Source organism: Budorcas taxicolor, chromosome 25, assembly GCF_023091745.1.
Source record: "Budorcas taxicolor isolate Tak-1 chromosome 25, Takin1.1, whole genome shotgun sequence".
Taxonomy (NCBI): Eukaryota; Metazoa; Chordata; class Mammalia; order Artiodactyla; family Bovidae; genus Budorcas; species Budorcas taxicolor.
Genome location: NC_068934.1, coordinates 45,518,391 through 45,530,844, shown reverse-complemented (window position 1 = coordinate 45,530,844; position 12,454 = coordinate 45,518,391). Strand labels below are relative to the sequence as shown.

At 41.7% G+C, this 12,454-nt stretch overlaps 1 protein-coding gene across 1 annotated transcript in view; it reads right to left on the bottom strand.

Annotated features, from left to right (window-relative positions):
* C25H11orf80 (chromosome 25 C11orf80 homolog) overlaps window positions 1–12,454 on the bottom strand; it is an 88,541-nt gene that overhangs the window by 41,373 nt on the left and 34,714 nt on the right. Inside the window, exon 4 of the mRNA XM_052662331.1 lies at window positions 6,752–6,861. Within this exon, the coding sequence (XP_052518291.1) occupies window positions 6,752–6,861 (110 nt within the window). The remainder of the gene's footprint in view (window positions 1–6,751; window positions 6,862–12,454) is intronic.

Sequence of the window (12,454 nt, the reverse complement as noted above, 5' to 3'; positions counted from 1 at the left end):
CGCAGCCGGGAGGAGCAACCCTAGGAGTGGTGGCTGCGCAGGCGCAGGAGGGCCTAGAGGAGCTATCCCACGTTGAAGGTCAGGAACGGTGGTGGTAAGGAGATACCCCTCATCCAAGGTAAGGAGCAGCGGCTGTGCTTTGCTGGAGCAGCCATGAAGAGATACCCCAAAGTCCAAGGTAAGAGAAACCCAAGTAAGATGGTAGGTGTTGCAAAAGGGCATCAGAGGGCAGACACACTGAAACCATACTCACAGAAAACTAGTCAATCTAATCACACTAGGACCACAGCCTTGTCTAACTCAATGAAACCAAGCCATGCCTGTGGGGCAACCCAAGACGGGCAGGTCATGGTGGAAAGGTCTGACAGAAAGTGGTCCACTGGAGAAGGGAATGGCAAGCCACTTCAGTATTCTTGCCTTGAGAACCCCATGAACAGTATGAAAAGGCAATATGATAGGATACCAAAAGAGGGACTGCCCAGGTCATTAGGTGCCCAATATACTACTGGAGATCAGAGGAGAAATAACTACAGAAAGAACGAAGGGATGGAGCCAAAGCAAAAACAATACCCGGTTGTGGATGTGACTAGTGATAGAAGCAAGATCCGATGCTATAAAGAGCAATATTGCATAGGAACCTGGAATGTCAGGTCCATGAATCAAGGCAAATTGGCAGTGGTCAAACAAGAGATGGCAAGGGTGAACGTCGACATTCTAGGAATCAGCGAACTAAAATGTACTGGAATGGGTGAGTTTAACTCAGATGACCATTATATCTACTACTGTGGGCAGGAATCCCTCAGACGAAATGTAGTAGCCATCATGGTCAGCAAAAGAGTCCGAAATGCAGTACTTGGATGCAATCTCAAAAATGACAGAATGATCTCTGTTCATCTCCAAGGTAAACCATTTAATATCACAGTTATCCAAGTCTATGCCCCAACCAGTAATGCTGAAGAAGCTGAAGTTGAACGGTTTTATGAAGACCTACAAGACCTTTTAGAACTAACACCCAAAAAAGATGTCCTTTTCATTATAGGGGACTGGAATGCAAAAGTAAGAAGTCAAGAAACACCTGGAGTAACAGGCAAATTTGGCCTTGGAATGTGGAATGAAGCAGGGCAAAGACTAATAGAGTTTTGCCAAGAAAATTCACTGGTCATAGCAAACACTCTCTTCCAACAACACAAGAGAAGACTCTACACGTGGACATCACCAGACGGTCAACACCGAAATCAGACTGATTATATTCTATGCAGCCAAAGATGGAGAAGCTCTATACAGTCAACAAAAACAAGACCAGGAGCTGACTGTGGCTCAGATCATGAACTCCTTATTGCCAAATTTAGACTTAAATTGAAGAAAGTAGGGAAAACCACTAGACCATTCAGGTATGACCTAAATCAAATCCCTTATGATTATACAGTGGAAGTGAGAAATAGATTTAAGGGCCTAGATCTGATAGACAGAGTGCCTAATGAACTATGGAATGAAGTTCATGACATTGTGCAGGAGACAGGGATCAAGACCATCCCCATGGAAAAGAAATGCAAAAAAGCAAAATGGCTGTCCGGGGAGGGCTTACAAATAGCTGTGAAGAGAAGAGAGGCTAAAAGCAAAGGAGGAAAGGAAAGATATAGGCATCTAAATGCAGAGTTCCAAAGAATAGCAAGAAGAGATAAGAAAGCCTTCTTCAGTGATCAATGCAAAAAAAATAGAGGAAAACAACAGATTGGGAAAGACTAGAGATCTCTTCAAGAAAATCAGAGATACCAAGGGAACATTTCATGCAAAGATGGGCTCGACAAGGGACAGAAATGGTATGGACCTAACAGAAGCAGAAGATAGTAAGAAAAGGTGGCAAGAATACACAGAAGAACTGTACAAAAAAGATCTTCATGACTCAGATAATCACGATGATGTGATCACTAATCTAGACATCTTGGAATGTGAAGTCAAGTGGGCCTTAGAAAGCATCACTATGAACAAAGCTAGTGGAGGTGAGGGAATTCCAATTGAGCTGTTTCAAATCCTGAAAGATGATGCTGTGAAAGTACTGCACTCAATATGCCAGCAAATTTGGAAAACTCAGCAGTGGCCACAGGACTGGAAAAAGGTCAGTTTTCATTCCAATCCCAAAGAAAGGCAATGCCAAAGAATGCTCAAACTACCACACAGTTGTACTCATCTCACATGCTAGTAAAGTAATGCTGAAAATTCTCCAAGCCAGGCTTCAGCAATACATGAACTGTGAACTCCCTGATGTTCAAGCTGGTTTTAGAAAAGGCAGAGGAACCAGAGATCAAATTGCCAACATCCTCTGGATCATGGAAAAAGCAAGAGAGTTCCAGAAAAACATCTATTTCTGCTTTATGACTATGCCAAAGCCTTTGACTGTGTGGATCACAATAAACTGTGGAAAATTCTGAAAGAGATGGGAATACCAGGCCACCTGACCTGCCTCTTGAGAAATCTATATGCAGGTCAGGAAGCAACAGTTAGAACTGGACATGGAACAACAGACTAGTTCCAAATAGGAAAAGGAGTACGTCAAGGCTGTATATTGTCCCCCTGCTTATTTAACTTACATGCAGAGTACATCATGAGAAACGCTGGACTGGAAGAAACACAAGCTGGAATCAAGATTGCCGGGAGAAATATCAATAACCTCAGATATGCAGATGACACCACCCTTATGGCAGAAAGTGAAGAGGAGCTAAAAAGCCTCTTGATGAAAGTGAAAGTGGAGAGCGAAAAAGTTGGCCTAAAGCTCAACATTCAGAGAACGAAGATCATGGCATCTGGTCCCATCACTTCATGGCAAATAGATGGGGAAACAGTGGAAACAGTGTCAGACTTTATTTTTTGGGGCTCCAGAATCACTGCAGATGGTGATTGTAGCCATGAAATTAAAAGACGCTTACTCCTTGGGAGAAAAGTTATGACCAACCTAAATAGCATATTCAAAAGCAGAGACATTACTTTGCTGACTAAGGTCCGACTAGTCAAGGCTATGGTTTTTCCAGTGGTCATGTATGGATGTGAGAGTTGGACTGTGAAGAAGGCTGAGCGCCGAAGAATTGATGCTTTTGAACTGTGGTGTTGGAGCAGTCTCTTGAGAGTCCCTTGGACTGCAAGGAGATCCAGCCAGTCCATTCTGAAAGAGATCAACCCTGGGATTTCTTTGGAGGGAATGATGCTAAAGCTGAAACTCCAGTACTTTGGCCACCTCATGCAAAGAGTTGACTCATTGGAAAAAACTCTGATGCTGGGAGGGATTGGGGGCAGGAGGAGAAGGGGACGACCGAGGATGAGATGGCTGGATGGCATCACGGACTCGATGGACGTGAGTCTGGGTCAACTCTGGGAGATGGTGATGGAGAGGGAGGCCTGGCGTGCTGCGATTCATGGGGTCGCAAAGAGTCGGACACGACTGAGCGACTGAACTGAACTGAACTGACAATAATAGTTTTATAACTGTTGTTGTCCTTCTTCAGTCGCTAAGTCCTCTCTGATTCTTTGCAACCCCATGGACTACATCATGCCAGGTTCCGCTGTCCTCCACTATCTCCCAGAATTTGCTCAGATTCAAGAAATGCAATAAGGCAAAGTAGTTTTCTGAGGGGGCCTTACAAATAGCCGAGAAAGGAAGAGAATCAAAATGCAAAGGAGAAACAGAAAGATATACTCATCTGAATGCAGAGTTCCAAAGAATAGCAAGGAGAGATAAAAAGCCTTCTTAAGTGAACAGTGCAAAGAAATACAGGAAAACAATAGAATGGGAAAGACGAGAGATCTCTTAAAGAAAATTGCAGATACCAAGGGAATATTTCATGCAAATATGGGCACAAAAAAGGATAGAAACATCAAGGACTTAACAGAAGCAGAAGATATTAACAGGTGGCAAGAAAACACAGAAGAACGGTACAAAAAAGGTCTTAATGACCTGGATGACTACGATGGTGTGGTCATTCATCTGCAGTGTGAGGTCAAGCAGGCCTTAGGAAGCACTACTACAAACAAAGCTAGTGGAGGTGATGGAATTCCAGCTGAGATATTTCAAATCCTAAAAGATGACACTGCTAAAGTGCTACACTCAATATGCTAGCAAGTTTGGAAAACTAAGCAGTGGCCACTGCACTGAAAAGGTCAGTTTTCATTCCACTCCCAAAGAAGGACAATGCCAAAGAATGTTCAAGCAAAAGTGACAGTCAAAGTCCCTGACTCTGCCACCTCATGGACTATACAGTCCATGGAATTCTCCAAGTCAGAATACTGGAGCGGTAGCCTTTACCTTCTCCAGGGGATCGTCCCAACCCAGGGATCGAACCCAGGTCTCCCGCATTGCAGGCAGATTCTTCACCACCTGAGTCACAAGGGAAACCCAAGAATGTTTGAACTACCATACAGTTGTGCTCATTTCACATGCTAGCAAGGTAATGCTCAAAATCCTTCAAGCTAGGCTTCAACAATACATGAACTGAGAACTTCTAGATGTACAAGCTGGATTTAGAAAAGGCAGAGGAATCAGAGATCAAACTGCCAACATCCTTTGGAACATGGAGAAAGCAACGGAATTCCAGAAAAACATCTACTTCTGCTTCATTGACTATGCTAAAGACTATGCTAAATCACAACAAACTGTGGAAAATTCTTAAAGAGATGGGAATACCAGACCACCTTACCTGTCTCCTGAGAAACCTGTATTTGGGTCAAGAAGCAACAGTTAGAATCAGACATGGAACAATGGACTGGTTCAAACTGGGAAAGGAGTTATGTCAAGACTGTCTGTTGTCATCCTGCTTATTTAACTTACATGCAGAGGATATCACATGAAATGCGGGGCTGGATGAATCACAAACTGGAATCAAGACTGCCAGGAGAAATACCAACAACCTCAGACATGCAGATACCACCACCCTAATGGCAGAAAGTGAAAAGGGACTAAAGAGCCTCTTGATGAAAGTGAAAGGGAGTGAAAAAGGTGACCTGAAACTCAATATTCAAAAAAACAAAGATCATGGCATCCAGTCCCATCACTTCATGGCAAATAGTGGGGAAACATAGACTTTATTTTCTTGGGCTCCAAAATCACTGCAGATGGTGACTGCAGCCATGAAATTAAGAGAAATTAAAAGCTCCTTGGAAGAAGAGCTATGACAAATCTATACAGTGTGCTAAAATGCAGAGACATCACTTTGCCAACAAAGGTCCATATAGGCAAAGCAATGGTTTTTCCAGTAGTCATGTACGTATGTGAGAGTTGGACCATAAAAAAGGCTGAGCTGATGCTTTTGAACTGTGGTGCTAGAGAAGACTCTTGAGAGTCTCTTGGACAGCAAGGAGATCAACCCAGTCAATCCTAGAGGAAATCAAGCCTGAATATGCATTGGAAGGACTGATGCTGAAGCTCCAATACTTTGGTCACCTGATGGGAAGAACTGACTCACTGAAAAAGACCCTGATGCTGGGAAAGACTGGAAGCAGGAGAAGAAGGGGGCGACAGAGGATGAGATGGTTGGATGGCATCACTGACTCAATGGACATGAGTTTGAGCAAACTCCAGGAGGAAGTGAAGGAAAGAGAAACCTGGAATGCTGCAGTCCATGGGACTGCAAAGAGTTGGACACGACTGAGGGACTGGACAACAACATGTCCATTGAGTCAGTGATGCTAGTCAATCATCTCATCTTCTGCTGCCCCATTCTCCTTTTGCCTCTGTTTGACTAACCATTAACTGCTCCAAATTGTTTACCCTTCATTCCCCTAAACACGATATGGCACATCCAGGGATATCTATTGTCCTGATACCATGTTCATTTCCTTTTAGAAGAAGGATATAATTGTTCCAACATGGAGAACAGCCTCCCACGTGCTTTTGGGGAGAGTGTTTAACGTATTCTTTGTCTCCACCAGTTCAAAGAAAGGGAAGATCAGAGAATTGATAATGGGAATGGAGGACTCAATTGTCACTCTCACAAATCTGGGCTACAAATAAATCAATAAAAATCTTCAAACCAACCTAATAAAAATATTTAAATAGGATCCGCACTGGGCATCCATTCTTGCTTTCTTCTTCAGGAAGTCCAAAATCAAACAATGTTTTATTTCAGTGGTTCTCAAATTCACCTGCACATTAGGAATTATCCGGGATTCTAAAAATATTCCAAAGCCCAGGCCACACCTCTTACGGACCGGATTGTATTCCCCCAAATTCATCTATTGCAGCCTTAGCCACCATTTTGACTTATTTGGAGACAGGGCCTTAGGGATGTCATAAGGTTAAATGAGGTCATAAGTGTGGACCTCTAATCTGGTAGGACTGTCCATGTAAGAAGAGGAAGAGACACCAGAAAGCTCTCGCTCCACATATGTACAGAGGAAAGATCATGTGAGCAAATGGTGACACGATACCTTGAACTTGGACTTCTAACTTCATGAAGAAGCATGATAAAATAAGTTTCTGTTGTTTAAGCCACCCAATACGTGGTATTTTTTTTTTTTATGGCAGCCCAAGCAGACTAATCCAACACCCAAGACCAATTACATCACAACCTCTTAGAGCAGAACACAAACATCACTATTTTCAAAGCTTCCAAGTCATTTAAAATCTGTTCAGGGAAGTCTGGGAACCAATGCCTTATTTCAACTTTGTTCTATAAAGGACCTAAGCTTTTCTTTCCTGTTATTACATTTGTAGAAAAATAAGAATCAAAACACCATTAATTTATAGAACCACAGCAAAACTTGCCTCAAAAATCATCTGGAAGGGTCTTAGCCCTGATGTGTCCTGAGAATGGCCGGCCTCCTCTGAAGTCCAATTCAAGTTCGCAAAGAATCCAGGCAGTACAGATTGCATATCTGTATGAGAAGAAATGGCAACAACAGAGAACAAGCAGTTTGGATAAGCACCAGAGATACTGGAGTTGTCCGTTAAACTGATGAGCCAAGTAGGCTTTTCCCTGATGACAAGATTATCTGCAGAATTTTAAATACAACTGGAAATGGCTATGAATCAGCAAACTGAGGAACATTTAGAATTACTTTATGGGGTTAAGACATTTAATCTCATGTTTTCAATTTTACACAAACTGAAAATTCACTAAATCAATTTGTATTTTCAGTTCATTTCCACAAGGTCATATCCAATGCCAGAAATCTTCTGAGCTGCTAGTTCTAACTGATGGTCTTATACTTTTTAATAAATCAGTTCAGTTCAGTTGCCCAGTCATGTCCAACTCTTTGCGACCCCATGAATCACAGCACCCCAGGCCTCCCTGTCCATCACCAACTCCAGGAGTTCACCCAAACTCATGCCCATCAAGTCGCTGATGCCATCCAGCCATCTCATCCTTTGTTGTCCCCTTCTCCTCCTGCCCCCAATCCCTCCCAGCATCAGGTCTTTTCCAATGAGTCAACTCTACGCATGAGGTGGCCAGAGTATTGGAGTTTCGGCTTCAGCATCAGTCCTTCCACAGGGACTGGTTGGATCTCCTTGCAGTTCAAGGGACTCTCAAGTCTTCTCCAACACCACGGTTCAAAAGCATCAATTCTTTGGTGCTCAGCTTTCTTCACAGTCCAACTCTCACATCCATACATGACCAATGGAAAAACCATAGCCTTGACTAGATGAACCTTTGTTGGCAAAGTAACATCTCGGTTTTTGAATATGCTATCTAGGTTGGTCATAACTTTCCTTCCAAGGAGTAAGCGTCTTTTAATTTCTGCAATCACCATCTGCAGTGATTTTGGAGCACCAAAAAATAAAGTCTGACACTGTTTCCACTGTTTCCCCATCTAGTTCCCATGAAGTGATGGGACCAGATGCCATGATGTTCGTTTTCTGAATGTTGAGCTTTAAGCCAACTTTTTCACTCTCCACTTTCACTTTCATCAAGAGGCTCTTTAGTTCTTCCTCACTTTCTGCCAAAAGGGTAGTGTCATCTGCATATCTGAGGTTATTGATATTTCTCCCGGCAATCTTGATTCCAGCTTGTGTTTCTTCCAGCCCAGTGTTTCTCATGATGTACTCTGTGTATAAGTTAAATAAGGAAGGTGACAATATACAGCCTTGATGTACTCCTTTTCCTGTTTGGAACCAGTCTGTTGTTCCATGTCCAGTTCTAACTGTTGCTTCCTGACCTGCATTTAGGTTTCTCAAGAGGCAGGTCAGATGGTCTGGTATTCCCATCTCTTTACGAATTTTCCACAGTTTATTGTGGTCCACACAGTCAGAGGCTTTGGCATAGTCAATAAAGCAGAAATAGATGTTTTTCTGGAACTCTCTTGCTTTTTCCATGATCCAGTGGATGTTGGCAATTTGATCTCTGGTTCCTCTGCCTTTTCTAAATCCAGCTTGAACATCTATCTGGAAGTTCACAGTTCACGTATTGCTGAAGCCTGGCTTGGAGAATTTTGAGCATTACTTTACTAGCGTGTGAGATGAGTGCAATTGTATGGTAGTTTGAGCATTCTTTGGCATTGCCTTTCTTTGGGATTGGAATGAAAACTGACCTTTTCCAGTCCTGTGGCCATTGCTGAGTTTTCCAAATTTGCTGGCATATTGAGTGCAGCATTCACAGCATCATCTTTCAGGATTTGAAATAGCTCAACTGGAATTCCATCACCCCCACTAGCTTTGTTCATAGTGATGCTTTCTAAGGCCCACTTGACTTCACATTCCAGGATGTCTGGCTCTAGGTGAGTGATCACACCATCATAATTATTTGGGTCATGAAGATCTTTTTTGTACAGTTCTTCTGTGTATTCCTGCCACCTCTTCTTAATATCTTCTGCTTCTGTTAGGTCCATACCATTTCTGTCCCTTATCGAGCCCATCTTTGCATGAAATGTTCCCTTGGTATCTCTAATTTTCTTGACGAGATCTCTAGTCTTTCCCATTCTGTTGTTTCCCTCTATTTCTTTGCATTGATCACTGAGGAAGGTTTTCTTATCTCTTCTTGCTATTCTTTGGAACTCTGCATTCAGATGCTTATACCTCTCCTTTTCTCCTTTGTTTTTCGCCTCTCTTCTTTTCACAGCTATTTGTAAGGCCTCCCCAGACAGCCATTTTGATTTCTTGCATTTCTTTTCCATGGGGATGGTCTTGATCCCTGTCTCCTGTACAATGTCACGAACCTCCATCCATAGTTCATCAGGCACTCTGTCTATCAGATCTAGGCCCTTAAATCTATTTCTCACTTCACTGTTTAATAATACAAATCCAGTAAGTGAGCTAACTTAGAACTTAAAGCAGAAAAATTCAAGAATGGCCCTCTCAGGCATTGATCTAATACTGTATGGTCTGTCCTTTAAGAGGTAGTCTTTAATAAAGAAAAGCAAACTCTCGCTAATTTAATTGTCAATTAACTACTTGGTATATTTATATACATCAATTTAGAACTCTTTACACAAAGCATCAGCGTGTCCTGGATCACAGTCAACAAACAGAACCTCAAAGTATGACCTATCTTTCCTACTTTCTGTACTCTGGCAGTAATATTATAAGGGGAAAATGAAATTTCTCATTTTATAAAATGCCTTCCCTTAGTCCCCCTCTACAATAGTGTTAAATGGAAAATTAAATGTGAATAAAGATATATCAGTCTCTAAAAGTTCTACTTTATAAATGAGGCTGACAATGTTGATACTACACAAGAATTCAACTTTAAAATTTTAATAATAAAATATATCCTATAATAATGGCACAACTTTTCTCTAAAGCATTCATACTATGTATCTAATAAAGTTTTAACCATCTCAGAAAGTATGAACTTTACCAAGATCAAGTTCTAGCTACCGATCTTGAAGGTGAAGTCTCTCAGTTGTGTCCGACTCTTTGCGACCCTGTGGATTGTAGCCTACCAGGCTCCGAATACTGGAGTGGGTTGCCATTTCTTTCTCCAGGGGATCTTCCCGACCCAGGGATCGAACCCAGGTCTCCCGCATTGAAGGCAGACGCTTTAACCTCTGAGCCACCAGGGAAGCTACTGATCTTATTGGGTACTATTTTTCTTGCCATTAGTTTGTTTTTCAAGGACAATTCAGTCACAAAACGCAAGATAACATGGCAGCAAGGTTATGATGCATTGAAGTTTAATGAAGTTGGCACTAAACCAGGATGAGTTGCTTCAGTCCTCGGTTTTACCACTGACTGATTTTCTGACCTAGAGCAATGCCCCCCCTTTTTTTTTTCTGTGATTCAATTACCTTTCTGTAAAATAAGAAAAAAATTTCCTGAATCCTATAAAGTAGTAATACAGTACAGAATGGGGAAAACAAATGTAGATACATGAGGAAAAGTTTTGTCAATAAATTGGAATTCTCTAGAAATCTTAACAATTTCCTTAAAGAATGAGTAGCTATTTGGGGGGAAACCAATTTTTATTAATCAAACCAGTCAATCCTCAAGGAAATCAGTCCTGAATTTTCACGGCTGCAGTCACCATCTGCAGTGATTTTGGAGCCCAAGAAAATAAAACCTGTCACTATTTCCATTGTTTACCCATCTATTTGCTATGAAGTGATGGGACTGGATGCCATGATCTTAGTTTTTTGAGTGTTGAGTTTTACGCTACCTTTTTCACTCTCCTCTTTCACTTTCATCAAGAGGCTCTTTAGTTCCTCTTCACTTTCTGCCATTACGGTGGTGTCATCTGCATATTGATATTGTTGATATTTCTCCTGGCAATCTTGATTTCAGCTTGTGATTCATCCAGCCTGGCATTTCACATGATGTACTCTGCATATAAGTTAAATAAGCAGGGTGACAATATACAGCCTTGACATACTGTTTTCCCAATTTGAACCAGCCTGTTGTTCTATCTCCAGTTCTAACTGTTGCTTCTTGACCCAAATACAGGTTTCTCAGGAGACAGGTAAGGTGGTCTGGTATTCTCATCTCTTTAAGAATTTTCCACAGTTTGTTGTGATCCACACAGTCAAAGGCTTTAGCATAGTCAATGAAGCAGGTGTTTTTCTGGAATTCCCTTGCTTTTTCCATGATCCAGCAAATGTTGGCAATTTGATCTCTGGTTCCTCTGCCTTTTCTAAATCCAGCTTGAACATCTGAAAGTTCTCAGTTCATGTACGGTTGAAGCCTGGTTTGGAGAATTTCGAGCATTACTTTGTTAGCGCGTGAAATAAGCTCAACTGTACGGTAGTTTGAACATTCTTTGGCATTGTCCTTCTTTGGAAGTGGGATGAAAACTGACCTTTTCCAGTCCCGTAGCCACTGCTGAGTTTTCCAAACTTGCTGGTATATTGAGTGCAGCACTTTAAGAGCATCATCTTTTAGGATTTGAAATAGCTCAGCTGGAATTCCATCACCTCCACCTGCTTTGTTTGTAGTAATGCTTCCTAAGGCCCACTTGACTTCACGCTCCAAGATGTCTGGCTCTAGGTGAATGATCACATCATTGTGGTTATCTGGGTCATTAACATCTTTTCTGTATAGTTCTTCTTTGTATCCTTGCCACCTCTTCTTAATCTCTTCTGTTTCTATTAGGTCCATACCATTTCTGTCCTTAATTCTGCCCATCTTTGCATGAAATATTCCCTTGGTATCTTTAATTTTCTTGAAGAGATCTCTAGTCTTTCCTCTATTTCTCTGTATTGTTCATTTAGGAAGGCTTTCTTATCTTTACTTGGTATTGTTTGGAATGCTGCATTCAGATGGGTATATCTTTCCTTTCTCCTTTGCCTTTAGTTTCTCTTCTTTTCTCAGCTATTTGTAAGGCCTCCTCAGACAACCATTTTGCCTTGTTGCATTTCTTTTTCTTGGGGATGGTTTGATCATTGCCTCCTGTGTAATGTTACAAACCTCCATACACAGTTCTTCAGGCACTCTGCCTATCAGATCTAATCCCTTGAATCTATTTGTCATTTCCCCTACATAATCATAAGGGATTTGATTTAGGTCATTCCTGAATGGCCTAGTGGTTTTCCCTACTTTCTTCAATTTATGTCTGAATTTTGCAATAAGGAATTCATGATCTGAGCCACAGTCAGCTCCCAGTCTTGTTTTTGCTGACCATATAGAGCTTCTCCATCTTTGGCTACAAAGAATAGAATCAATCTGGTTTTGATACTGACCATCTGGTGATGTCCATGTGTAGAGTCGTCTCTTGTGTTGTTGGAAGAGGGTGTTTGCTATGACCAGTGTATTCTCTTTGCCTTTGCCCTGCTTCATTTTGTATTCCAAGGTGTACATTTGTACTTCATTTTGTACTCCGTTTTGTATTCTTCCCCAATCTTCAGAAATGAAAAAGAGAGACAGTCCCCAGTGGTAAGTAAGGATAAGAGATGTCCCATGTTTGGGGCATGGACTGGAAAAAAAACATGGGGCCAATGTTGCAACACCAGCAGGTTTAAAAGCAAGAGCCACAGAGGCCACAGATAGAACAAAACATGAACAAAAGCCAAAGATTTGGTACTCGTCTACCTGAGGGTCGGT